This window comes from Symphalangus syndactylus, chromosome 3 (assembly GCF_028878055.3).
Source record: "Symphalangus syndactylus isolate Jambi chromosome 3, NHGRI_mSymSyn1-v2.1_pri, whole genome shotgun sequence".
NCBI lineage: Eukaryota > Metazoa > Chordata > Mammalia > Primates > Hylobatidae > Symphalangus > Symphalangus syndactylus.
In genome coordinates, this window is record NC_072425.2 from 17,094,366 (window position 1) to 17,121,164 (window position 26,799).

At 57.1% G+C, this 26,799-nt stretch overlaps 3 protein-coding genes across 11 annotated transcripts; 1 reads left to right on the forward strand and 2 right to left on the reverse strand.

Annotated features, from left to right (window-relative positions):
* TTC16 (tetratricopeptide repeat domain 16) lies at positions 1 to 16,485 on the reverse strand. 3 transcript variants are annotated; one of them, XM_055270986.2, is made up of 14 exons: positions 16,462 to 16,485; positions 15,614 to 15,786; positions 15,206 to 15,296; positions 14,859 to 14,963; positions 12,413 to 12,513; positions 12,196 to 12,325; positions 8,721 to 8,935; positions 7,684 to 7,928; positions 7,139 to 7,280; positions 5,607 to 5,772; positions 4,918 to 5,060; positions 4,564 to 4,759; positions 1,741 to 1,828; positions 1 to 772 (listed from the first exon to the last, which is right to left on the reverse strand). In XM_055270986.2, exons 1-14 carry the CDS (start codon positions 16,483 to 16,485, stop codon positions 117 to 119), a joined length of 2,475 nt encoding a protein of 824 aa, XP_055126961.1. In that variant the 3' UTR covers positions 1 to 116. The 3 variants fall into 3 exon arrangements, with proteins under 3 accessions (XP_055126961.1, XP_055126960.1, XP_063491866.1); XM_055270985.2 differs by having other exon boundaries at positions 14,859 to 15,002; XM_063635796.1 differs by lacking the exons at positions 15,614 to 15,786; positions 16,462 to 16,485 and having other exon boundaries at positions 7,687 to 7,928; positions 14,859 to 15,002; positions 15,206 to 15,470.
* A 458-nt stretch (positions 16,486 to 16,943) lies between these two features.
* On the forward strand, positions 16,944 to 21,610 carry PTRH1 (peptidyl-tRNA hydrolase 1 homolog). 6 transcript variants are annotated; one of them, XM_055270999.2, is made up of 5 exons: positions 16,944 to 17,090; positions 17,440 to 17,659; positions 17,932 to 18,031; positions 18,210 to 18,255; positions 18,352 to 18,970. In XM_055270999.2, the coding sequence occupies exons 1-5, from the start codon at positions 16,953 to 16,955 to the stop codon at positions 18,532 to 18,534; spliced, it is 687 nt and encodes a 228-aa protein (XP_055126974.1). In that variant the 5' UTR covers positions 16,944 to 16,952; the 3' UTR covers positions 18,535 to 18,970. The 6 variants fall into 6 exon arrangements, with proteins under 6 accessions (XP_055126974.1, XP_055126975.1, XP_063492003.1 ...); XM_055271000.1 differs by having other exon boundaries at positions 16,953 to 17,090; positions 18,445 to 18,686; XM_063635933.1 differs by having other exon boundaries at positions 16,953 to 17,090; positions 18,210 to 21,610.
* CFAP157 (cilia and flagella associated protein 157) lies at positions 18,673 to 25,986 on the reverse strand. 2 transcript variants are annotated; one of them, XM_055270994.2, is made up of 9 exons: positions 25,391 to 25,985; positions 22,888 to 23,159; positions 21,840 to 21,993; positions 21,092 to 21,359; positions 20,639 to 20,769; positions 20,256 to 20,406; positions 19,730 to 19,896; positions 19,399 to 19,585; positions 18,673 to 18,800 (listed from the first exon to the last, which is right to left on the reverse strand). In XM_055270994.2, the coding sequence occupies exons 1-9, from the start codon at positions 25,837 to 25,839 to the stop codon at positions 18,729 to 18,731; spliced, it is 1,851 nt and encodes a 616-aa protein (XP_055126969.1). In that variant the 5' UTR covers positions 25,840 to 25,985; the 3' UTR covers positions 18,673 to 18,728. The 2 variants fall into 2 exon arrangements, with proteins under 2 accessions (XP_055126969.1, XP_055126970.1); XM_055270995.2 differs by lacking the exons at positions 18,673 to 18,800; positions 19,399 to 19,585 and having other exon boundaries at positions 19,860 to 20,000; positions 25,391 to 25,986.
* Between the last annotated feature and the right edge of the window lie 813 nt (positions 25,987 to 26,799).

The following is a 26,799-nucleotide window of genomic DNA, read 5'->3' on the forward strand; positions in this document are numbered from 1 at the left end:
GACTGTTGCTAAAACTTTTAATTGCTCTGGAAGGAGGCAGCTGGCTGAGTGCCAGTGTGGGGGGTGGGTAGAACTGCTCCCCTCCCCAGCAAGAGGTGAGGGGCTGGATGGTCCCTTCAGACAGCTTCATAATAGGTGAGGTCCTGCTCAACCTCAGTTTTGCTGAGACTTGGACTGGGTCCCCAGGTGGACTTGGCCTTGCTGGAAGTTGAGCTCATGCCCTGGCTCTTGCCCTGGGCAGCCTCAGCCTTGCTGGGCCTCTGGCCCTGGCCTTGGGCATCCTTAGTCTTGCTGAGGCTCCAGTTTGAGTCATAGAAAGCCTCAGTCTTGGTGGAACTTTGGAGCAGTCCCCTGCTTTGGCCCTGGGTGGCATCAACCTTGCTGGGTCTCCAGCTCCGGCCACAAGCAGCCTTGACCTTTCTGGGCCTCTGCCTTGGGCTCCGGGTGGTCTTGGTCTTGCTGGAGTTCCGCCTCTGGCTCTGGGTGGCTTTGGTCTTGCTGGAGTTCCGCCTCTGGCTCTGGGTGGCTTTGGTCTTGCTGGAGTTCCGCCTCTGGCTCTGGGTGGCCTCGGTCTTGCTAAGGCTCTGCCTCTGGCCCTGGGTGGCCTTGATTTTTCTGGGACCATGGCTCAGTGCCTCCCTGTTGTTCCCAGAGTCTGAGGATTGCGTCTTCAGCAGTGACGAGTCAGAGAATGTCACGGCGGTGGCTGAGGTGCTCCTGTATTCCTGGCAGATAGCCGACGTCTCAGTCTCTGAGGTGCATGTGGTCCTGACTGGGAAGGGTGTGCCAAGAGCACCCATCAGGCCTGCGGTACCTGCCCTGGACAGCTCTGGGAAAAGGGGCTTCTCAATCTCCCACTGACCTATGGCCCAGAGGCTTCGCATCGCCAAAGGGAAAGACCTGCAGATCACCCCTGACCAGCTCCCCAGCAACCCAGACCCTGAGGGGCAGGGCTGTGAGATGGGGGAGATGCCTAGGAGCCCCCTTCTCCCAGTCCCAGGCCTCTGCTTTGTGGATGCCCCTGCCCTCTGTGCTCCTGTTGCAGCAGACAGCCCCAGCAGGGCCCGTGTCCCCTCGCCTGGCACCCTCCTGCCCTTCCATCCTCGTCCCCACTAAAAGGCGCTAAATGCACCCACAGCCCTGGCTTCCCCCGTACTATGTCTGCCCTGTCTTCTGGCTGTGGGTCACCTGGGAGCCTTCCTCCTGTTGGAGCTTAGAATTCTTGTCTCAGGGCAAGGACTATGCCAGTCATCCCTGTGCCTAGTGTTGAGCACAGGCCTGGCCCGGGGCACTCGGTGAGTTTGCTGGATTCACAAAATGAAGAAGGGGCCTGGGCCCTGCCACTCCCCTCCCCACCGAGGACTGCGCACACCTGCCCTGGGGCCTCTGAGGAGCAGCCTCCCCATTCTTCACTTCTGTCTCCCCCAGGCTGGGGCCCTGTGGTACTGGGGCTAAAAGCCCCCTGGCCATGCACAAGGTTTGTGGGCTTATTTCAGGCACAGGGCTAGGAGGGGATGAGAGCAGAGCAGCAGCTACCATGAAGCGCCTGGAGCAAGCCTTACCTCGTCCGGGGCAGGCCCGGCAACAGTGTTACTCCCGCTCTAGAGCCACTCGCCCCAGGCCACCCAGCTGCCAGCAGCGGGCCGAACTCACACCTAGGCCAGCAGTCTTCGACCCCTGAGCTTTGACCACCCTGCTGCCTTAGCTTCCTGAGGCCTGGCGGAAGCACCAGGGACTTACAGCTCATGCTGGAGGCTGAGGAGGTCTGGTCAAGGTAGCTGTCAGACAGGGACATCACCTTGCTAGGTGTGAGCTCTGGTTTTTTCTCCTATGGCAAGAAGCAGGCTTTGTAGTTCAGATGGTAGGAGGCCCGCGCAGCTGCACCTCTAGAAGGCCAGCAGCCCTGGGCCCCTCGGTGGGCATTCTCCTGAGCTTGGAGGTCCTTGAAGGTACCAGGTTAGGGTGGGGTGGGGACACGCAGAGGCTAAGCCTGGCAGGAAGGGGAGCGACCAGGCTAGACAGGCATGGTGCCATGAGAACGGTTGTGTTGAATGGGCTGCTAGCGCCTTGGTTTTTACTTTTTTTTTTTTTTTTTTTTTTTTTTTTTGAGACGGAGTCTTGCTCTGTCTCCCAGGCTGGAGTGCAGTGGCGAAATCTCGGCTCACTGCAAGCTCCACCTCCCGGGTTCACGCCATTCTCCTGCCTCCGCCTCTCGGAGTAGCTGGGACTACAGGCGCCCGCCACCACGCCCGGCTCATTTTTTTTTGTATTTTTAGTAGAGACGGGGTTTCACCGTGGTCTCGATTTCCTGACCTCGTGATCCGCCCGCCTCGGCCTCCCAAAGTGCTGGGATTACAAGGATGAGCCACTGTGCCCGGCCAACGCCTTGGTTTTTTCAACTGCAAAATGAAAATTAGTTCAGGTGTGGAACAGGCTTCTGTAAATTGTAAAGGGCTGTGGCCTGGGGAATGCTTACGGAGGACTTGAGGAGCTTCTGTATGCTTTACCCCCTTCTATTCTCCCAACACAAGTGGGAATGGAGGGATGGGGAGAGCTGCTAATGACCATTTCACTGACCAGGAAACCAAGGCTCGCAGCCCCTAAGCAACCTGCCCAGGGCCACTCAGCTAAGAAGCAGAGAGGCCAGGTTTGAATCCAGGTCTGCTGGCCGCCACAGCCAGACCCTACCTAGGCTGCGGGTCTCTGCCCACGTTCACTCCTGCAGACAGCGAGGTGCACCATAGTGCTCCAGGCGCCAGCTGGGAGTTGCGCTCTGGGCTCCATCCACTTCAGCCCAACGTCTCCCTGGGGGAGGGAGCCTCTGACTTCAGCGGTCACACAGAGGGAAGGTGTGTACTTTATTTTTTAATTTTTTAATTTTTAATTTTTTTTTTGAGACAGAGTCTTGCTGTCACCCAGGCTGGAGTGCAGTGGCGCAATCTCGGCTCACTGCAAGCTCCACCTCCCGGGTTCACGCCATTCTCCTGCCTCAGCCTCCCAAGTAGCTGGGACTACAGGCGCCCGCAACCTCGCCCGGCTAATTTTTTGTATTTTTAGTAGAGATGGGGTTTCACTGTGTTAGCCAGGATGGTCTCGATCTCCTGACCTCGTGATCCGCCTGCCTCGGCCTCCCAAAGTGCTGGGATTACAGGGAAGGTGTGTACTTTAATATTCATTCTAACATCAGCTAGAAAACTGAAGAGCTAGCACTTTCTTTCCTTTTTTCTTTTCTTCTTTAGACAGGGTCTGGCTCTCTCACCTAGGCTGGAATGCAGTAGTGTGATTACGGCTCACTACAGCCTCAAGTGACTCTGGGGCTCAAGAGATCCTCTTGCCTCAGCCTCCCAAGTAGCTGGGACTATAGGCACACACCACCATGCCTGGCTAATGTTTGTATTTTTTGTAGCGACAGGGTTTTGCCATGTTGCCCAGGCTAGTCTTGAACTCCTGGGCTCAAGCGATCTGCCCATCTTGGCCTCCCAAAGTGCTGGGATTACAGGTGTGAGCCACCGTGCCCGGCCACATTTTCTATTGATGGCAAGGGATGCTGGTATTCCTGTACTTCAATTGCGTCAAGTTTCCTTTGAACATTAGTGTACTTGATGTCTACCAGCAGTAGAACAGAGGAACACACTGTGGGACTGTCAAGGACGGAATATTCTGCAGCACTGGTGAGAGGGAGCAGGCTGTTGCCACCCGCCACAGCTTGAGTGACGCTCACCATGCTGTCCATTTATGTGAAGAAAAGACAAAACTCATGTTTGGCATTAGGAATCAAGACAGCCTTGCAGGTGGGGTGGGCTATGGGAGGGGCCTCGAAGGGGGCCCCAAGGGGCTTCTGGGAGCTGGGAAAGTGTTCTTTCTCGATCTGGATAATGGTGTCATGGGCATAATGCAGTTTGTGAAAATTCATCCAACCGGAACTTATGATTTATGCACTTTTCTATATGTTACATTCAGTAAGAGGTTTTCAGAAACAAATTTAAGAATTAAGAAAATTCTGGGGGCTGGGCGCAGTGGCTCATGCCTATAATCCCAGCACTTTGGGAGGCCCAGGCGTGCAGATCGCTTAAGCCCAACAAAAATACTAAAAATACAAAAAATTAGGCGGGTGTGGTGGCACACACGTGTAATCCCAGCTACCCAGGAGGCTAAGGCATGAGAATTGCTTGAACCCAGGAGGCGGAGGTTGCAGCGAGCCGAGATTGTGCCACTGTACTCCACCCTGGGTGACAGAGCAAGACTCCGTTTCAAAAACAAAAAATTCTGGCACAAGTGGCAAGTGGCTAGTGCATACAGTAGAATTCATGACAGTGACCATGAGCAGGGTTGTGACTCCTCTCTCTGAGGGCCCACATCCCCACACACCCTCCCTCAGGAGCACCCCTTGCTGGTACCATCTCCATCTCATAGCAAGATGTCCCCAGCCCATCACACAGCTGAGGGAGTGCAGAGCCAGGCCTGGAAGCCAGACTCCACTGGCCTGCATCCTTCAGCCCTGGGCTGGGGTACACTGTGCCCCAGACCCCAAGGGCTCCGAGCCCTGGCGTGTGCTCCACTTACCTCTTTTTTCTCCTTCTCCTTTTCTTCCTCCTCCTCGGGGGCCTCAGCCTCTCCCTCTGAGCTTCCCAATTCTACCTGCAGAATCTCAGGGGTGGCCTTCAGCTCCTCAGAGGTCGCAATCAAAGGCTCCCCCTGCTTCCATGAGCGCTGCAGGGCCAAGGCCTTCTGGCACTCCAACTCCTGCTGCTTAAGCATCCTGCCAAACGATGCCCCCCAGGTATTGTCAGTCTTCCCTGGCCCATGCTGGTCTCTCCAAGGACTAGACAATGGCCCCGGCGTGCAGCTGGAGCCACAGGAGCCTGGAGCTGCAGCCATTCCCCAGCCCTGACCTGTGCCCCCTGCTCCAGGGCTTACCCCACAACGCCTTGTGGGCTGCCGGCCCGTAGGCTGCCCTTCACCATCCTCTCCAGCTGCAGCCTGGCCAGGTGGGCTATCTGGGTGCTAAGCACCTCCTCCACCGACATGCCCGGGAAGAGGTTGGTCATCAGCAGGGACAGCTGCCACGAAAGGGGGTGACCAGAGCCAGCTGAGGGCCAGAGCAGCGGGCAGACAGCACGATGCTGCCTTGACCCTGCACAGCCAGATTTGGCCCTTCCCAGGGCTGAAGAAGGAAGAGTTTTGCAACGTTTTTTGTTTGCTTGTTTGTTTTTTTTGTTTTTTGAGACAGAGTCTCACTCTATCGCCTAGGCTGGAGTGCAGTGGCACAATCTTGGCTCACTGCAACCTCTGCCTCCCGGGCTGAAGCGATTCTCATGCCTCAGCCTCCTGAGTAGCGGGAATTACAACCGTGCACCACCATGCCTGGCTACTTTTTGTATTTTTAGTAGAGATGGGGTTTCACTATGTTGGCCTGGTGGGTCTCAAACTCCTGACCTCGAGTGATCCACCCGCCTTGGGCTCCCAAAGTGCTGGGATTACAGGCGTGACCCACCATGCCTGGCCTTATGATTGTTATCAAACTAGATTTCTTTGGGGGCCGAGGAGTATCCTTATGCACCAGGCATGACTCCGGAGCCTACACTCCTGACGTGTCAGGAACCTACCTTTGGTTGCTTGGGGTTGAGGAGCAGGACAGTGGCCACATCCTGGCGGGCCCCAAAAATGTTCTGCAGCAGCTGCCGGCTCTTGGCCCGGTACAGGTAGTACTGGGCCTTCTGGGGGTTGTGCCGGATGGCCGTGGAGAAGTGGTCCTCTGCCTTCTGGAACTGCCTGCAGGACACAGTGGGTCCCAAGCTGCCATGAGCTGGGCCATCTGTGGGGAAAATGGTGGCTTCTGGGCCCCACTGAGGAGTTAGAGGGAAACCAGGCTGGGTCTGCTCCCCTCACCATGCCCCCCTCCTCTCTCTCCACCAGGTACGTCCATGATGGAGCCAACACTTAGATGCCAGTGTGAAACTCCAACATCAATGAATATTTTTATGATCTTGGGGTAGGGAAAGCCTTTCTGAAAATGGCATAAACCCATCAGCTAAAATGAATATATTAATTTGACTATTATTAAGTTCCAAGTTATTGAGTAGTAAAAATATCACAAAGAAAAGCAGTATAGGCCGGGCGCGGTGGCTCACGCCTGTAATCCCAGCACTTTGGGAGGCCAAGGCGAGTGGATCGCCTGAGGTGGGAAGTTTGAGACCAGCCTGGCCAGCATGGTGAAACCCCGTCTCTACTAAAAATACAAAAATTAGCCGGGCGTGGTGGCAGGTGCCTGTAATCCGAGCTACTCACGAAGCTGAGGCAGGAGAATTGCTTGAACCCAGGAGGTGGAGGGTGCAGTGAGCTGAGATTGCACCATTGCACTCCAGTCTGGGCAACAGAGCGAGACTCTGTCTCAAAAAAAAAAAAAAAAAAAAAAAAAGGAAAGCATAACGGAGAGAGAAGCTTTTTTTTTTTTTGAGACGGAGTCTCGCTCTGTCACCCAGGCTGGAGTGCAGTGGCTTGATCTTGGCTCACTGCAAGCTCCACCTCCCGGGTTCACGCCATTCTCCTGCCTCAGCCTCCTGAGTAGCTGGGACTACAGGCACCCACCACGACGCCTGGCTAATTTTTGTATTTTTAGTAGAGATGGGGTTTCACCAGGTTAGCCAGGATGGTCTCGATCTCCTGACCTCGTGATCTGCCCGCCTCGGCCTCCCAAAGTGCTAGGATAACAGGCATGAGCCACCGCGCCCGGCCTTTTTTTTCTGGGACAGAGTCTCGCTCTGTCGCCCAGGCTGGAGTGCAGTGGCGCAATCCCGGCTCACCGCCAGCTCCGCCTCCCTGGCTCAAGGGATTCCCCTGCCTCAGCCTTCTGAGTAGCTGGGATTACAGGCACACGCCACCACGCCCAGCTAATTTTTAAATTTTTTTGTATTTTTAATAGAGATGGGGTTTCACCATATTGGCCAGATTGGTCTCAAACTCTCGACCTCAGGCGATCCACCTGCCTCGGCCTCGCAAAGTGTGGGGATTACAGGGGTGAGCCATCGCGCCCGTGGAGAGAAGCAACTTGATTGACCCAGGGCTCCCAGCAGTTGGCCTCCTGCCCGTCCTGTCCTCAGGCCTGCCCCACCCACCGTGGGGGCCAGAGCCCACGCACCTGCGCCTCTGCTCGCAGAAGCCCATCTTCTCCTGCAGCAGGCCCATGCGCGTGTTGGCGCCCTCGTCCTGCGGGCTCAGCGCCAGCGCCTGCTGGTAGTCTGCCTCGGCAAAGGCCAGGTTGCCCAGCTGGAAGAAGCAATCTAGGGTCCGGAGGCGGGGGTGAGTGGACCCCCAACTCCCAGTGCCCAGGAGCCCTAGCCCAGCCGGCTCCAGCCTGGGAACCAGGGCCTGAAACTGGTGGCTGATAACCCCCACAGGCGGTCGCAGTCCCTGTCCCCTCTAGTTTTCTGGGCGTCTGGGCACTGATCCCCAGTTGTCTGTTTTGAGCATTTTAAGGAGTTCTGGAGCCAGTTTGTCTAAGGTAACATTTCCCAAAGTGTGCTCCTGGGATACTGACACTGTTACATTTCCTCTTCGCTCGCTTCCTTCCTCTCTCCCTTCCTCCTTCCCCCGCCTCCCAGGGGCCTCAAGTGCCCAGTGGGGGCCTTAGAGATGGCGAGGCTCCCCCGCAACCCCCTCCCCAACGCCCTGGTCGCTGCGCACCACCTCGGTTGATGTAGAGTCCTTTCTCCTGCTGCTCATCCCGGAGGGCCTTATTCAGCAGCAGCACGCCCTCCTGGTAGGCGCCCTGCCTGTAGCAGTGCACAGCAAAGTCGTTGTAGGTCAGCAACAGCTGGCGCTGCGCCTGCCGCACCATGTCCTCCTGGTCCTCGGTCACCATGTCCAGCACCTTCAGGAAGTCCTCCACTGCCCCATCAAACTCCTGGAGCCGTCGGTACATGGTGCCCCTGTGGGGGAGGGCGTGGGAGACGGCGGGAGGGACATGAGGGCCAGTGCACCCCCACCGACTGGTGAGTGGCCAGACAAGCCACTGCCGGCTCTGGGCCTCCTGACCCATGGAGGCAGTGGGGATCCCCACCTCATTTGCTAGGTTTGTCCCGTGGGGCCAGCTCTGGACTGCTACCCAGATAACCCACTAGGCACTGATCATTTTATTTTTTGCAAAAATACCCTCTCTCTTTCTTTTTGGGAGCCAGGTGTATGCCAGTCTCTACATTAAAGCATTTTGTACAAGAAGCAGGTGTTTTACCACCACTGTTTGGATAGGTTAATTGGCCCGAAATCACAGTGGCCTCTCATGTCACTGAATCACTTGTGGGATACTGAACCCAGCCCCTTGGCACAGGGAGAGATTGGCTGGGTGGACCGCCCCCTGGAGTCACTCCTGCCAGGGCAGCGGCACTCCCTCCTGAAATGCAGCAGGATGTGGTAAGTTCCTGGGACCAGACTCAAGCCTAAGTCTCATCCATTGAGCTGGGCTCAGCACCCAGCATGAACTGCTTAGCAGGCTGGGGCTCTAGGATTCCTGGGGTAACTGGGACATTTGTTGCCATCCCTCTTCCAGCAGTAACAGAGACCACCTTTGCAATGCCTTAACCCAGTAGGAAGTAGGGAAAGACCGTTAGAGGCTAGCTGGGGAAACTGAGGCCTAGAGAGGGTCAGGGACTCTCCTTAAACCACACAAAGTCTGTGGCTGGGCAGGGCCTGAGACCCAAGGCCAGCACCTTCCCATGCAGTACCGGAAGAGGAAGAGACTGGGGTCCAGAGGGTTGTTCTCAATGGCATAGTTGATCCGCTGCAGTGCGTGCTGCAGCTTGCCCTGCACAGCCAGGAACCCCGCGTCTTGGCGCGCCTGCTGGGCCTGGGCCACCATCTTCTGGAGCAGCATCCTGGCCTGCGGGTGCTTGGGATTCAACAGCAAGGCGCCGTGCAGATCGCGGTAGCAGAGGTGGGGCTGCAGGAGGCCAGGGGTGGCATCAGGGGCACAGGCCAACTGAGCCACGGGACCTAGAGGCCTTTCTTCAGCAGGGTGGCATCACACCATGCCTCCTCCATGCCCCCCACATCCCTCCATGTTCCACCCTTTCTGCCTTTTTTTCTTTTTGAGATGGAGTCTTACTCTGTCACCCAGGCTGGAGTGCAATGGCGTGGTCTTGGCTCACTGCAACCTCTGCCTCCTGGGTTCAAGCGATTCTTCCGCCTCAGCCTCCTGAGTAGCTGGGACTACAGGTGCGTGCCACCACACCTGGCTAATTTTTGTATTTTCTTTTTTTTTTTTTTTAGTAGAGACAGGGTTTCACTATGTTGGCCAGGCTGATCTCGAACTCCTGACCTTAGGTGATCCGCCCACCTCGGCCTCCCAAAGTGCTGGGATTACAGGGTTGAGCCACCATGCCCAGCCTCTTTCTGCCTCTTGAAGGACACAGGGAGCATCGTGGGGAAATTCCATCCCAGGCCCCATGCCAGCTGGCCCTTTCCAGATGTGACCTCAGGTGAGCCAGGCCAGCCCCAGTGGTTTCTGCAGATGCTGCCTCCTTGTCAGGCGTCTGTGAAGCCCACTCAAGGTGCGGGGAGTGTGTGACCTCCTGACTGTGACAGTTTTGTCCTCCCTCCCCTCCCCTGCGCTCCCTCTTCCCCTCCCTGACCTTTGAGCCCAAGACCACTCTGCGCAAGCCCAGATTCGGGCCTGGGTACAGCGGAAACCTCCCCCAGCGAGTTCCTTCCACTGGGAGGAGGGGTGGGGGAGGAAGGCGCAGCTCAGCCAGGCAACAGACAGTTCAACAATACCCTGCTCGCTGCGGGGTGACTGGCTGGCAGGTGAACGGGGTGGTGTGGACAGCAGGTGTGGATGGAGGGAGGGAGGGAAATGGCAGGAGCTAGGGACAGGGCTTTGGTATAGGCAGCCTTGGGCTCCAGGCAGTGCCACCGAGAACAGGCTGTGTGACCTTGGGCAAGTCACCTGGGGCTGGCTCTTCCTCTGTGAAATGAGGACAGTGTCTCTATCCCAAAGGGTTGCTGCGAGCCTCACAGCTAGGCAGGGGCAAAGTGCTGAGAACACGCCTACACATGGGAGGGGCTCATATCACAACAGTCACCAATAATTATCAATAATTACTAGTCTCAGCCGGGTGCGGTGGCTCACACCTATAATCCCAGCACTTGGAGAGGCCGAGGCGGGGGGATCACCTGGCGAAACCTTGTCTCTCCTAAAAATACAAAAATTAGCTGGGCAGGCGCCTGTAATCCCAGCTACTAAGGAGGCTGAGGCATGAGAATTGCCTGAACCTCCAGTAGAGGTTGTGGTGAGCCGAGATCTCACCACTGCACTCCAGCCTGGGTGACAGAGTGAGACTCTGTCTCAAACAAAACAAAACAAAACAAAACAAATTACTAGTCTCATGCCACTGAATCGCTTGTGGGAGGCTGCAGCCCAGCCCCGGGGCACAGGGAGGAGTTGCCAGGGTGGACTGCGCTCCCCGGAGTCACTCCTGCCAGGGCGGTGGCGCTCCCTCCTGCAATGCAGGCTGGCATCTCAGCCACCCCCAGGATGTCCCTGCTTGGAGAATGAGGTGAACCCCCCCCCCCACCTGCTCCTCCCCATCCTAGCTTCCCAGCTCCCCATCCACCCAGGCCAAGCCAGAACACCGGGCACCCTTCTGGATCCTTCCTTTTCCTTCAAGCCCACCCCCAAGCCAGACTCCAGCCCTGCCTTCTGAAGGGCTGTGGGACTTGCCCCTCCTTGCTGCCCTCATGACTGCCTTTCCCTCCACCTCACCCCACCCTGCAATGGTGCCCAGCCTCCTTCTCAGGCTCTGGCCTCCAGGCCTCCCCGCTGACCCACACTCCCTGTGGACACCAGAATGATCTTCCTAAAGCCCCCTGCCCTGGGGACACCTGGTGGAGGCTCCCACTGACTCCAGGGAGACTTCTCATCCCTGCCCTCCTCTCCTTGGTGTCCAGCACCCCCTCTGCCTCCTCCCTTGTGACCCCAGGTTTCTCTTGCCCTCAAGCTGTTCCCTATACTGTCTGTCCCTGTGCCCAGCCCAGGTTGTGTGGGTGGTCAGGAGTAGGCATGATTCATTGAGGCAAACAGGAAAAAAGAAAGGAAGAGGGAGGAAGAGGAGGAGGAAGGAGAGGAGGAAAGGAGGAAGGGGGAAGGGAGGAAGGGAGGAAGGAGGAGGGAGGAAGGGAAGAGGGAGGAAGGAGGGAGGAAGGGGGAAGGGAGGAATGGGGAAGGGAGGAAGGGAGGAGGGATAAGGGAGAAAGGGGGAAGGGAGGAGGGAGGAAGGAGGAGGACAGGAAGGGAGTAAGGGGGAAGGGAGGAGGCATAAGGGAGAAAGGGGGGAGGAGGGAGGAAGGAGGAAGAGAGGAAGGGAGGAGGAAGGAAGGGATGAGGAAAGAAGGGGGAAGGGAGGAAGGTAGGAGGGAGGAAGGGAGGAGGGAAGAAGGGAGGAGGTAGGAAGGGGAAAGGGAGGAAGGGAGGAGGGAGGGAGGATGGAGGAAGGGAGGAGGGAGGAAGGGGGATGGGAGGAAGGGAAAAGGGAGGGAGAAAGGGAGGAGGGAGGAAGGGGGGAGGGAGGAAGGGAGGAAGGAGGAAGGGGGATGGGAGGAAGGGAAAAGGGAGGGAGGAAGGGGGAAGGGAGGAGGGAGGAAGGGGGAAGGGAGGAGGGAGGAAGGAGGAAGGGGGAGGGAGGAAGGGGGAGGGAGGAAGGGGGAGGGAGGAGGGAGGAAAGGGGATGGGAGGAAGGGGGAAAGGAGGAGGGGGGAAGGGGGAGGGAGGGAGGAGGGAAGAAAGAAGGAGGGAGGAAGGGGGAAGGGCTACCTCATGTTAGGTGCCCTGGGTGCCCCGGTGTGTGGCTTCACAGGATTGTGGCTAAAGCCTTCCTAGTGTACTCATCTGCGCAGGGACACCTCCCCCAGGCTGTGAGCTCCATCCAGACAGGGATGACATGAGTCTCTCATCTTTTGCTTCCCATGGGGTGCAGCACAGGCCTGACACAGAGCCAGGGCTGAGCAACAATGCAACAAGGACCTGACATGGTAGTCGAGTGGTCCAGGCCAGTGTGGGCCTCTTCCCAGGGAGGACAGCATCCACTGCACTGTGGGATGGGGCTTCTGGGCTGGCTGACAGCCTTGCCTCTTCCTGCAATCTTGGGGCACACTGAGGACTCCCAGGTTAGGGGGGCACGCCCCTGCCCGCCCTTCCCGCTGTACCTTCTGGAGAAAGTTGTAGAGTCTGGCCCGGAGGATGTAGACATCGGCGTTGGTGGTGTCCTGCTTCAGCTCCTTGGTGATGAGCGAGAGGCAGGCCTGATGCCGCTTGAGGGCCAGGAGACAGGCCATGCTGAGGGCAGAGGGCACAGAGTGCTCGTTTCCCGGGTGGGGCGGCAGGAAGTGGGTGCTGGGAGAAGGGGCTGGCAGGGGCACTCACCATCGGTAACGGAAGCATGGTTTCTCAGGCTGGAGCTCAGCAGCATGTGAGAAGACATTCAGGGCATCCAGGAAGGCACACTGCTCAAAAAGGCATTGTCCCTGGGGACACAGGGGACAGTCAATCCTGCTTGCCACCCCAGCCCAGCTGCACCCCCTAGTTGGCAGCAGAAAGCCCTGAGGCAGGAGGGAGAGATACAAGAGACAAGGACAGAGCCTTTTCGATTTGGCAGAGACTTGAAGAGGCAGAGACACAGAGACAGAGATGGACAGAGATACAGAGCTGGGGAAAGACAGCAAGAGACAGTAAGAGATGCACGCTTGGCAAGAGACAGGAATACAGAGATTCAGGAACAAAGAGAAATGCAGAAAACTCAGATGGCTGAGCCAGACACGGTTGCTCACACCTATTATCCCATTCCAGCACTTTGGGAGGCCCAGGCAGGTGGATTACTTGAGGCCAGGAGTTCGAGGCCAGCCTGGCCAACATGGTGAAACCCCGTCTCTACTAAAAATACAAAAATCAGCTAGGCATGTTAGTGCATGCCTGTAATCCCAGCTACTCAGGAGGCTGAGACACGAGAATCGCTTGGACCTGGGAGGCAGAGGTTGCAGTGAGCCGAGATCGTGCCACAGCCCTCCAGACTGGGTGACAGAGTGAGACTCCATCTCAAAAACAAAACAAAACGAAACAAAACAAAACAAAACAAAACACTCAGATGGCAGAAGAGATCAGCAGAACTAACACAAACAGGCTGTAGCCTGGACCTGGGCCCTGGGTGCTGAGCCCTGTGCTAAGAACTTGAACTTGTTTTCTCACTGGCACTGGCATGCTTCTCTTATGGATAAAGGAACTGAAGCTCAGTGAGGTGAAGTGACTTGCACAAGGGTACACAGGAAGTGGCAGTGCAGGACACGGGCCCCCAACAGACAGATTCACACGTGGTCTGAGGGCCCCAAATGTTTCTTTTTAAGAACAGATTTTTTTTTTTTTTTTTCGAGACAGCGTCTTGTTCTGTCACCCAGGCTGGAGTACAGTGGCATGATCTTGGCTCACTGCAACCTCTACCTTCTGGTTTCAAGAGATTCTCCTGCCTCAGCCTCCCAAGTAGCTGGGATTACAGGCGCGTGCCACCACGCCTAGCTAGTTTTTGTATTTTTAGTAGAGATGAGGTTTCACCATGTTGGCCAGGCTGCTCTCAAACCCCTGACCTCATGATCTGCCCGACTCAGCCTCCCAAAGTGAGCCACCACGCCCAGCCAAGAACTGAATATTTTTTGACATAAAGAAAAGACATCAAGCCCAGGCGCAGTGGCTCACACCTGTAATCCCAGCACTTTGGGAGGCCGAGGCGGGCGGATCACTTGAGGTCAGGAGTTGGAGACCAGCCTGGCCAACATGGCAAAAACCCATCTCTATTAAAAGTACAAAAATTAGCCAGGCATGTTGATGCACATCTGTAATCCTAGCTACTCGGGAGGCTGAGGCACAAGAATCATTTGAACCTGGGAGGTGGAGGTTGTGAGCTGAGATTGCGCCGTTGCGCTCCAGCCTCGGCAACAGAGCAAGACTCTGTCTCAGAAAAAAAAAAAAAAAGACATCAAGGTTATCAAAATGGAAAAAAGCAAGACTTTGTTGGTGTTTTATAGTTTAATATTGTTTTTCCTTTGAAATACACTTGGGGGTCACTGTGACCTTTTTAGTGCTTAGAGCCTCTGGACTCTAGATCTGTGACGTCCTCTCTAAGACAATAGCCACTAGCTTTGTGTGGCTATACACATTTAAATTAATTAAAATAAAAATAAGACGCCGGGTGCAGTGGCTCACGTCTGTAATCCTAGCACGTTGGGAGGCCAAGGCGGGTGGATTGCCTGAACCCAGGAGTTCAAGACCAGCCTGGGCAACAAAGTGAAACCCCGTCTCTACTAGCAATACAAAAAATTAGCCAGGCGTGGTGGCGTGTGCCTGTAGTCCCAGCTACTCAGGAGGCTGAGGCAGGAGAATGGCTTGAATCCAGGAGGCAGAGGTTGCACTGAGCCGAGATCGTGCCACTGCACTCCAGCCTGGGTGACAGAGCAAGACTCTGTCCCCAAAACAATAATAATAATAAAAATATAATAAAATAAAGATATAAACTTCAGTTCTTTAGTCACACTTGCCACATTTCAAGGGCTCAACAGTTCCACATGGCTGGTGGCTAGCATATTGGACACTGTCATTATGGCAGAAAGCCCAAATGGACAATGCTGCCAAACTTGACTCAACCCTGGCAGTAAACCAGCCTTGGAGGTGAGAGGGGCAGCAGGTGGGGACCCAGACACAGGGACAAGGAGGAATCTAAGGAGACAGAGCTGGGCCCAGGAGCCAGGAGAGCCCCTGAGAGTGGGAGGGAAAGCCAGTGCTGTGAGGTGGGTGCCCTGCATGGGTCTGGGGGGGCCCCAGGTACCTGTAGGTAAAGCGCAAAGGTGAGGCGCTCCAGGTGCTTGCAGTTGTCCTGCTGTAAGGAGTAGGCCCTTCGCAGGTTCTGGGCAGCCGAGGAGAAGTCACAGAGCTGGAGGTAGGCCTCGGCCCGCAAGGCATAGAAGTCCACCTGAGGGTAAGGGGACCCAGGCTGCTGGATTCTCCCCACCATCTGCCCCTGGAGGGTAGGGGAAATCTCCACCCCCCTGAGAGTTGACATCCAATTCCCATCATGAACTTGGTGGCCCTGAGAGGAGGGATCTGGCAGGTGTGACAGGGAGGGAGGAAGCATGTTCCAGCAACTGCCTGTGCCCACCCAGGTCTCCCTCTCACCAGCTGTGGGTCCAGGTGGAGTGCGCGGGAGAAGAACAGCACAGCTGTCTCCCAGTCTGCCTGCTCCAAGCACTGCTGGCCTCTGGAGTAGCTGTGGGGAAAGTGAGGACAGGCAGAGGGGTGGCCCTGACTGTGGACCAGCCCAGGGCATAGGGCTGGGGTGGGGGTTGTGGGAGGCAAGGTTGCTGGGTGGAGAGGCAGGAGGAGTAGACAGAAGCCCAGGGAAGGCAGGCTGGTGTTCCTGGAGTCCAGCCAGGCCATCAGCCTCGTTCCCACTGAGGTGGAAGAGCCCCATTAGACAGTTGAGTTCACTGAGGCCCGAAGAGAGTAAGTGGCTCAAAGCTGCACAGTATGTGAATGGCTATGTCGGGCAGGAACCTGGGACCCCAAAGCAAGGTAGTCACTCACTACTCCCTGACTTTGAGGGGCACTGTTAACCCCGTGACCTTTGGTTTTACATCACAGATGCTTTGGAACACCTGGCTGGTCCCAAAGATGTGCTGCAGGATCCCTTTGGGGGCTGGAAACACCCACGGCTTTGGGATGTCCTGTGAGGGGCCCTGGTCAGCCTTCAGGGCATCCTAGAACCGAAGGACAGTAAGCTGGAGCAGGCCCCTGAGACAACCCCCACCCACTGACACACTCCCCAGCATTCTGCAGGGAGGGAGGAGAGGCGGAAATGAGGCCTGGAAGGAGGCACTCCCACTCAGGGGTCCGGTGGCGCTCCCAGCCCCATTCCCCTTAGGGACGCTCCAACCTGTCCCTCCTGCAGTCCTGCCCTTCTCCCTCTCCTGTGGTCAAGGTCAAGGATCAGGGTCCTCATGCTTACAACACTGTCTGTTCTCCCCCACGGCCTTCCCAGCTCCCACTTCCGGCTACTGACACCCCAAGCTCTGATGTCTCCAGGTCAGGCTTGGTCCCAAGTCTCAGGCCTTGGGGGTCCTACAGCCCCTTGGGTAACCTTCAGGACCCTCACTCCAGCAGGCCACACTGAGCACCTCACCTGACTTCTGCCCCAGGTTCTCCCATTTTGGTGAGGTCACCTTCCCTACCAGCTACCCAAGCCAGAAACCTCTGTCCAAGCAGCCGCCGAGGCTTACAAGGATCTCTCACATGCCTGGTTCTTGGCATGGCGGCCAAGGCCTTCCCTGAGTCGGACTGCTGCCCCTGCCTCGCCCGGCCTTCACACTTTCCTGCGAACCCAGTCTCGGTCTCTCTGCCTGGCCCTCTGTCTTTGCGTTAGTCTTCTCCCCAGCCCGCAGCTCGTCCGAATCTGTCATGAGGCCCCTTCCAGGAGGACCCCGAGGCCTCTGCCAACTACCTCGCGGCCCTGGCCCTGACGTTGCTAGGCACCATCACCAGGACGCCCACAGGCCCCACCCCTCTGGCCACGCCCCCGGGAACCAAGCTTTTTGAGCCAGAGGGAGGTAGAAAACTTTTATTAACTGGAGAGGTTGAGGCCTAGGGCGGGGAAGGGACTTGCCAGATTTTCGCAGCAAGGCAGGGCCATAGCGGGGGGCATAACAAGGCCTCCGAACCGAAGGTCAAGCAAGAGCTCCGAGCGTCCCACACAAATCCCGCAGGGACACTGTGACGCCGCGCCACTGAAGGCGCCTGGGCTCCCGGACTCGGCCACCGCCTCGCCGCTTCCGCCCCTCAGAAGCATGGCGGCCATGCAGCCCGGCCCGGATTGGACGTTGGCGGTCGACGCCAAACAAGTGGCAACGCGATTGGCTGTTGCGGGGTGATGACGTCAGGGGACGGTGTCCAGGCCGTGAATGGGGGCAGCATGAGGCCGCGCGGCTTTTTGGGCGCCGGACAGCGGCTGAGTAGAGCCATGAGCCGATGTGTTTTGGAGCCTCGGCCCCCGGGAAAGCGGTGGATGGTGAGTGGCGTGGGGCGGCGACGTAGGGGCTCCCCGTCCCTGGCTTCAGTTCGGCCATTATGTCCTGGGAGCCGAGTGCCCCCAAATTGCTGCTCTGTTTTCTTAACTGGTGAGTCCAGTGCTCGACGGGCTCCAAACTTCCAGAAGCTCCGTTCCTGCACTAGGGCGCCCTGCCTGCCCAGCCTTCTGGAGTTCTCAGGGGTCGGGTTTCTGGGACCCTTCTTCGCGCCCCTTCCCCACTGCAGCGTTGCTCTGCGTTTCCGCTCCTCTGCTTTGGGGCTCACGGGACGCTGTGAGATCGGGGGTGGCGAGAGTTGTTGGGCCTCAGTTTCCCTGGTGCCGCCCGCAGGTGGCTGGCCTGGGGAATCCCGGACTGCCCGGCACGCGACACAGCGTGGGCATAGCGGTGCTGGGGCAGCTGGCGCGGCGGCTGGGTGTGGCGGAGAGTTGGACGCGCGACCGGCACTGTGCCGCCGACCTCGCCCTGGCCCCGCTGGGGGATGCCCAACTGGTCCTGCTCCGGCCACGGCGGCTTATGAACGCCAACGGGCGCAGTGTGGCCCGGGCTGGTGAGTTGAGAGCGCCATGGGTGGGCGGGCCGAGGGGGTGGGGGTGGCGGTGGGGGCACAGGGGCCAGAGGGGGACTGGCTGTGACAGATCCGCGGGTTCACCTCCCAGTACCTGTTGAGCTCCAGTTGCTGCATGGCCTTGGGTACTTGTGGGAGCCTCAGTTTCTTTATATGTGAAGTGGGATTAGTTGTGGCCCTTCATCATGGGAGTTGGGACAGTGCCCCTCTAGGCAGATGGGCAGTAACCAGGGCTGCCGTTTCCCTGTGCTAAGCGGAGCTGTTTGGGCTGACTGCCGAGGAAGTCTACCTGGTGCATGATGAGCTGGACAAGCCCCTGGGGAGACTGGCTCTGAAGCTGGGGGGCAGTGCCAGGTGAGGTCCTGAGATGGTCAGGGTTGGGATAGGGCTTCAGGCCTCCCAGTTGGGGTGGAGTAGGGCTGCTGACCCAGTCTCCACAGGAAATGGGCTGCTCTGACCCAGCCGGGGCAGGGAGGGGTGGAAGGACACTGCCCCAGGGAGGCACTAACTGCCCCTCCCATATCCCTTGAAGGGGCCACAATGGAGTCCGTTCCTGCATTAGCTGCCTCAACTCCAATGTGAGTCTACCCTTTTGTTGTGCAACTGGGTCGGGTGGGCCAGGGGTCCCCCAGCACCTCGCCAAAGCTTCCTGGGCCTCTCTGGCTCTCCCACAGGCAATGCCAAGGCTGCGGGTGGGCATCGGGCGCCCGACGCACCCTGAGGCAGTACAGGCCCATGTGCTGGGCTGCTTCTCCCCTGCGGAGCAGGAGCTGCTGCCTCTGTTGCTGGATCGAGCCACCGACCTGATCTTGGACCACATCCGTGAGCGAAGCCAGGGGCCCTCATTGGGGCCGTGACACCAGTGGCCATGGCCGCCCGCCTGACTGTAGTGCCCACCAACCCAGCCACGGCCACAGAGCTGCCACGCCAGCCTTGGTATCTACTTTTTATACAACCCTCCTCTAGACTGTTCCACGCTGCCTGCGGATTAAAGTGAGGGTGACTGTGACTGGACCAGTCCATTTCTGGAGTAGGTTCTTCTCTCTGCGTCCTACTTGGGACGTAGGGGAACTTCAGGAAGACTAAACTTTTCAAGCCTTTTTAGAGAACCAGGGGCACGCATCTGTAAGATAAAGATGCTGGCTTGGAGGTCGGGTGCAGTGGCTCACGCCTGTAATCCCAGCACTTTGGGAGGCCGAGGCTGGGGGATTGCTTGACGTCAGGAGTTCGACACCAGCCTGGCCAACATAGTGAAACCCCATCTCTACTAAAAATACAAAAATTAGCCGGGCATGGTGGTGCATGCCTGTAATCCCTGCTACTCGGGAGGCTGAGGCAGGAGAATCACTTGAACCTGGGAGGCGGAGGTTGCCGTGAGCTGAGACTGTGGCACTGCACTCCAGTCTGGGTGACAGAGTGAGACTCTGTCTCAAAAAAAAAAAAAAGATGCTGGCTTGGAAGCTGAGGCCTCTTCAGGGGGATCCCACTCTCCCTGCTGGTGGGGGAGGGAACAACAGGGTCCAGCCAACCCCCCTCCCAGGGCATGTGTGGGCATACTTTGCCCACTGAGGCATGGCCACTCCTTTCTTCAGCCCATTTTACAGATGGGAAGGCTCAGAGAGATCTGGTTACATCCCCTGGGCCTGTGGCCTGGCAGAGCCTCAGTTTGCACCCAGGACTGGCTGCCACCTTGCTTTCCCTGGGGCCCCTAGCACCCTTACCTCAGGGCTGCTGTGTGCCCAGAAGGTCCCCACACGGGTGATATATGACAGCAGCCTGAGGTCCTGGGGGTTGGGTGGGATGTGGGCCTGGCGAGGTATCAGGCCTAGATCCCCCGGCTGGTAGGGGGTGATGTCAGAGAGCTGCGGCAGCAGAGACCCAGTCCTGGGCAGCTGGATGCTGGGCTGGCTGTGGGGAGGGGGCCGAGGGTCACAGAGCCTTCAGCGAGCCAGGTTTCTGGCCCAGGGTGAGCCGAGCACTGTCCCCATGGCTGAATGCCTTTGCCCTGCTCTCTATGGCCACCTCTGAGGCCACACAGGGCCACTTGCTCACCTCTCCTTGGGTGGGCTGTGGGACTTTGGCTCCTGGTGGGGACACACAGCCTTCTGAGGTCTCCGGACCACAGTGGAGCCGAGCATGACCAGCAGTTGCTGCAGTATCTCCTTTTGCCATGGCTGGAACGTCACGTCAAAGTCGCTGTCCTCTTCATCGGGGTGCATCTGTTGGTGAGGGTGGGGTGGCAGCAGGCCCACAGTGGCCCCAGTACCCACCCTCCTCCAGGAAATTCCAACCTCAGTGCCCATTTCCACAGAGTTTTCCCGGTCTGTGGTGGGATACCCATTCTTCAGTCGGGAAGACTGAGGCCCAAGACCCTTCAGAGCCTCAGAGAAGGAATCCAGCTCCTTTAAGACCTTGGAGGGATCTTTGAAGGCCAGAATCAGCGAAGGACAGACTTTCCAGGAGTCTCTCAGGGAAAAGAGGGGCCTCTGATCCTGAGGCAGCCCCTTCTCTGCAAGCAGCTTCCATCTTGGGCTCACTCCCCCTCCCCTTGCGCCCTCCCTCCCTCCCTTCTGCTCACCTGCAGAATGTCCTGTAGGAAGGAGGTGGCCTGGACCAGAGCCACCTCCAGGCTGGCCCGAACCTTCTGCTCATTAGCCAGTTCCTGCTGTAGCCGCTGCAAACCCACCTGCTGCTGCTCCAGCTGCAGGCTCAGCTGGTCTCTCTGGCTCCTAGACCCCAACTGGGATGAGTCAACAGCCTTCCCCCTTCCCCAGGACTGGGGCCAGGGGCCCTGCCATTTCTCTCCAAGCCCACAGGGGCCCCCATCCAAGCCTCAGCCTGTCTGGCAGGCTCCTCTAGAGAGGGGAAGTCACTGGCCTGGGTCGTGGGATCAGAAAGAGCTGGGCCAGAGCTTGGCCCCAGCCTGCACCCGCCACCCGCCCCTCCGCGGGCCATACGCACTTCAGTGCCTGGTTGTCCACCTGCAGCTGCAGGGATCTCTGCTCCAACTGGCTCAGCAGGAGGCGCAGCTCCTCGGCCTCCTTGGTGTCCTGCTGCTGCTCCTGGCACTTCTTGGTCAGCATGAGGATGATCTGTGGGTGCGGACAGGTGGCCATGCCCTCAACCTGCCCTGTCCCCCAGCTGCAGACACAGCCAGGCTTCCCGTGTTCCCCTATGCAGAGGGGCCAGTGAGCTTTCCCGGGCTGGGCTCTGCTTCCATAAGTTATGGGGGCTTTAAGTAAATACAACCCGGAGCTAGGCCCAGCGCCCTGCAGCCCCCACAGGAGGCCCAGTCCTCTCTCTGCTGCCTCCCTCCCTCCTGACTTGACTGCCCGACTCTGTCCCTGCAGGGCCCCCCGGGGCGGCCTCCTGCCTTGCATGCCAAACGCCCTGCGCTGAGGCCTGCAGGCACACCTTCTCATGGCCTCTTTTGTGCCTGGCCATGACCTTCTGGGTGTTCTCCAGCAGCTCCAGCTGTTTGCACAGATTGTCCTGGCTTCCCTTGAGCTGCTCATTCTCCTGCAGCAGCTTCATGCCTTGCTGGGAGACCCTGGCCATCTGCAGGGTAATGCCGTTGTTCTCTTTGATGGCCCGCTTGGTTGTCTCTGACATCCAGTTCGTGGTCATCTTGTGGAACTCGTTGGTCACGAGGTTTATGCGCTGGATGATCTCTTTCCTCAGTCTGGCAGGAAGGGTGGGAGGGGAAGGGGTCAGACAGAGCGGGCACAAGCCCTGGGCACACCCCTTTCCTTTGTGAGGTTCCCAGGGAACCTAGGGCTGTTAAACACCAGGATGCTCTCTCCCTGGGAGGGTTGGGGCTACGGGCGGGAGGCTTTCCCTGTAGATCCTCTGGACCTTTGTAATTGGTACCATTTCAGTGTACTCTCACCAGTTAAGTAAACATGATTTAATCACAATAAGTGGCAAAAGGAAGCCTTGGGAGTCTCCAATGCCAGCGCGAGGACTGCAGCTGGGAGCTTATTCCTTTTCTCCCACCCCTCCATAATCACCAGCTGGGATTCCAAGGAGTAGCAGGTTGTCGGGGCAGGGGTCAGTTACCCCATCTAACCCCCCAGTTAGAAGCTGAGGCCTGAAGACTAGGATGTTCGTAACCCCAGGGATGAAGCCTCCAAAGGCCCCAAAGGGTGCCCTGCTTGCCCACCTGTCCTTGTCCAGCACCGACTTCTTCTCCAGGTTGTATGCATAGTCCCTGAACTCATTCTCCTGCTTCCGCGCCTGCTCCTCCAGCAACGTGAACTTGTCCGTGACCTCCTCTTTCTGCAGCCGGAACTCCTCCAGGGCTGCCAGCTTCCCCGCTGGCCGCCGCAGCACACAAGGCCCAAGGAGGGGCTGCCTCAGAGGACAGGGCCTGGCGAGGACCTTAAAGATGCCCTTTAGGTCCCTGTCCCTTCCTGTGCGCCCTGTGTGGTCTCAGTGGGGCAGGTCTGCCATCCCCCACCTACCCTGCCTGGCCCTGTCACCTTTACTGCCTTCATCTAGGTTGCCCTCCCTCCACCCCTCCATGAATCTTATGAAGCTTTGTTCAGGTTCCACCTCCTTCAAGAAGACTTCCTTGATACTCTCATGAAAGTGACAGTGATAACGACTGTATTTTTTTTTTTTTTTTTTTGAGACAGGGTCTTGCTCTGTCACTCAGGCTGGAGTGCAGTGGCACAGTCACAGCTCACTGCAGTCTCAACCTCCCAGGCTCAAGAGATCCTCCCACCTCAGCTTCCCAAGTAGCTGGGACTACATACGTGCACCACCACACCTGGCTAATTTTTGTATTTTTTTGATAGAGATGGAGTGTCGCTATGTTGCCTAGGCTTGTCTCAAGCTCCTGGGCTCAAGCAATCCTCCCACCTTGGCCTCCTAAAGCACAGGGTTTACAGGCATGGGCCACCATGCCCAGCCAGCAGCTGGACTGTATGTATTCTCTGGGCTAGGTTCTAATGCCGTCTGACATTTGAGCCTCACAACCCTTGCCAACTGGGGGACCTTGGTCACAACACTTCACCTTTTGAGGTGCTTCCTTGTCTACAAACTGGTTGGGGGATGTTTCCAGCTTCGTAGGATTGCTGGGACAATTAAGGAAGACAGTGTGTGCCAAGCAGCATGTGGCTATTATCCCTGTTTCCCAGGTGAGAAACAGGGTCAGTGATAGAGCTGGGATGTGTGCCTGCAGGCTCACCAGCCAGTCCCCTCCTCACCAAGGATGATGTTCTCCGTGGTGAGCTGGTCCTTGGTCTCCTGGAACTCGTGGCGCACCCGGGCTAGCTGCACCTCGAAGGCGTCCTTCTCCATCTCTTTGGCTAGCTGTAAGTTCTGGAGCTGCTCGTTGAGGTCTGTGATCTCATCCACCTGCTGGTTGAGCGTGCGCTTGAGGAAGGCCACAATCTCCTTCTTGTTATTGGCCAGCTGCTCGAACTCCTGGCGGAACAGCTTCTCCTGCACAGCCAGCTCATCCCACTTCCGCTGGTACCTGGGACAGGTGGGGCCGTGGTCCAGGGGTCAGGCTGGGCAAGCCAGGCCTCCAGTGCAGCTGGGCCCACTCTCCTGGACTCCCTGTCCCGTAAAGGGGCATTTGAGATTCCTTGTGATCAGAATCCAGCCTCATCTCCCACTATGCCCCCTGATCCAGCAGTCATGACCGCAGCTAATGCCTGTGCTTAGCATGTTATTTTCATTACATCACTAGAATGTAAACTCCATGAGGGCAGAGCCTTGTTATGTTCACAAGTATGTCCCCAACACCTGTGTCTGGCAGATAGCAGGTGTGCAGTGTGTTTGTTAAATCATTACAACAACCTGTAAGAATGTAGGTACTATGATGATTTTATACGTATTTGACAGATGAGGAAACTGAGGCTCAGAAGGATAAAGGAACTCTGAGTTTGTAAGTGGCACAGCCAGGACTTGGACCTGAGTCAGTCTGACCCCCAGAATCAAGGCTCTTAGCCACAATGCCTGCTGCAGTCGGCCAGCTCTGCATCCCTCCGCAACTCTTCCACACTTTCCAATCCCAAGTCTTTGTACCTGGCATCTCCCTTACTGTTTTCCATCCAGTAACCCTGGTGTTTTCTCCTCAGTGGACCCTTCTTGGCCCTGAGCCACATTTGTCGCCCTCTCTTTGGTGCTCTCCTGTAAGTTGGCCTTTGTCCCACTGGGTGGTCAAAACCTAGTAACATGTCCCTCTCCTCCACCTCTGTATTCTCAGGGCCTGGCAGACAGCTTGGCAAATTGTAAGCACCCAATAACTCTGTTAAATACATTTGCCTTGAATACATTCTACCTGAGGTCTCAGCTCAAGGGAAGTTTGTGAATTTCAAGGGAGGTGTGTTAATCAGTATCACATAACCAATTTAGTGGTTTTCAATGGAGTAATTGAAGTTACTTGAAAAGTTTTTTTAAATTTAATTTTATTTATTTATTTTTGAAATGGAGTCTCGATCTGTCACCCAGGTTGGAGTGCAGTGGCGCAATCTCAGCTCACTGCAACCTCCGCCTCCTGGGTTCAAGTGATTCTCCTGCCTCAGCCTCCTGAGTATCTGGGATTACAGGCACATGCCACCACGCCCAGCTAATTTTTGTATTTTTAGTAGAGACGGGGCTTCAACATGTTGGTCAGGCTGGTCTCCAACTCCTGACCTCGTGATCTGCCCACCTCAGCATCCCAAAGTGCTGGGATTACAGTCGTGAGCCACCGTGCTTGGCCTGGAAAGTTGTTTTACATCATAATTTAGTTGACCAACATCTTTCAAATAGTGACTGCACACAGAGCATTTCAGGGGTGTGGGCTGAGGAAGCAGTCTTGCATAGGGGAGTCAGGAGGCCAGGGCTCCCATCCTGGTGCCTCCTCTTCCTGGGGGTGACTTTCCTTCTCTGAACCTCAGTCTTCCCCATCTGTGCAATGGGGATGACATCAGGACCTCTCTAGTAAGACTGCTGTGAGGACTCAGCACTAGCACATGGCCTGCCTGGCACCACGAGGGACTCAGCATTAGCTGTGGTTACCCACAGCATCAGTCACCTGGGGAAGAGCTGCCGCCTACTGGTTTGTCTTTTAAGGTCACCCTGAGACTGGGGCTGTTGCCTCACAACTGGGAGGAAACTGGTTGTAACAAGAAAATGATGGGCAGGTGAACATGGCTCTGAATGAAGAGTTAGAGGATCTCCCTCCACCACTATGTCACACACAAAACTGGCTCTAGAATAGAATGTCACAGCCATGGAGGGGGAATCAACCTTCCCCACTTACATTTGGGGAAACTGAGGCCCAGCATGGAGAAACAACTGGGCTCATGTGCTGGGTGAGTCAGTGGGGCACAGGTGCCACCGCCAGGAAGTGGAAGTGGGGCCGGGGGTCCACCTGCCTGCCAGAGGGCTGTTTCCACCCTTTCATAAAGCCTGTGATCCCACGGGGCAAGAGTGAGGCAGGCGGAAGTGGGGATTGCCTGGGGTGGGGCCACGAGTTAGCATCGTGGGCCCAGGGTTCTAGGAGCTGGGAAGGTGGGGAAATCCATTTACCCTTAAAATCTTGAAACCTCCCAAAGGTACATATGAGGAAATGAGGCTGGGGTCGGGATGGGGTCTGGACATCCCAGGGGAGGTCAGAACACAGGTCTAGGGCCCCTTGGCCAAACCTGCATGGGGGCCACCTGGGCATGGGCTTCGGACCCAGGGCACCAGACTCCTGCCCGCCAGCCCACGCACCGGGCCAGCCGGTCCTCCAGGTCTCGGATCTGGATGTGGTAGAACTCCTTCATCTCCTTGGCCAGAGGTGGCTCCACGGCCACCACGGGCTCCTTCTTGCCCCCTTTCTTCTTCTTGACTTCAAACTCCTTGCCTGCCTTGCTCACACTCTTTTTGGGAGCCATGGCTGATGGCAACCAGGGCTCCAGGCCCCAGGAAGAGGCCAGGTGGTTGCTAAGGAAGCTGGTCCCGTACATAGCAACAGGCCGAGGGAGTGAGGCTGGGCTTAAAGGGACTCTGCCCTCTTCTTGTTGGGTGCCAGTACCAGGTCCCACTCCAAGGCAGATGGTGTCAGTGAGGCCCCAGGCCCAGGAGTCCCAGGCCATGGCAGGCAGAATGCCTGGCTCCCAGGGCAACTTTTTGGGCTTCTGGGGACACCCCTCTTTCCCCCACGTGGAAATAAGCGCCATGGGGAATGTTCATGTGGGTCAGGGCCCTGGAAATAGCCATCCTCTCCTTTGTGCTGATCAGAAGATGGACGACACTAACCCCGGGCACACAAAGCCTGTTCTGCAGCCGTGGCCTGGGGTGACAGTGTCCTGGCGTGGGTGCAGTAGGGGGTCCAGCTGATGGGGTCCTGGCCGGCAGCTGGGTGCCTCTATGAGCTCCATCCCCAGCCCCGATCTCAGCCAGCCATGCCTGTGTGCCTACCTGTGTTCCCCACCAGCCCAGGCACTCACTCCCTGGGATGGTGGGCAGGTCCTTTCCATCCCTGTCATCCCAGGGCTTGGCATTTAGCAAGAGATGGCTATAGCACCACCCCGAAAAACTCTGACAATAGCCAAGGGTAATGGCAGTGGTACTTCAGCAAATGTGTTTTTTTTTGTTGTTTTTTTTTTTGAGACGAGTCTCGCTCTGTCGCCCAGGCCGGAGTGCAGTGGCACGATCTCAGCTCACTGCAAGCTCTGCCTCCTGGGTTTAGCCATTCTCCTGCTTCAGCCTCTCCGAGTAGTTGGGACTACAGGCGCCCGCCACCACGCCCAGCTAATTTTTTATATTTTTAGTAGAGACGGGGTTTCACCGTGGTCTGGATCTCCTGACCCCGTGATCCGCCCGCCTCGGCCTCCCAAAGTGCTGGGATTACAAGCGTGAGCCACCTCGCCCAGCCGCAAATGTGGTTTCTTGGAGCAACTAGATCTTGTGAGTTGTAGGACCCTTGGGGCGGGGGCAGGGGGATGAGGAGAACTTGGGGGCACAGTGAGGGGTCAGAAACACAGGGAGGTGGGGGCATTTTTACTGTTGGCGATGAGAAAGGTCAGAAAAATGATTGGTTGGTCAAAAGTGGGCTCACATTTGGGCTCTGTCTGACCTCCAGTGGGTCCTTGGGCCAATGGCCTGAACCCTGCTCTTGAAAGGGTTCGCAAGACCGC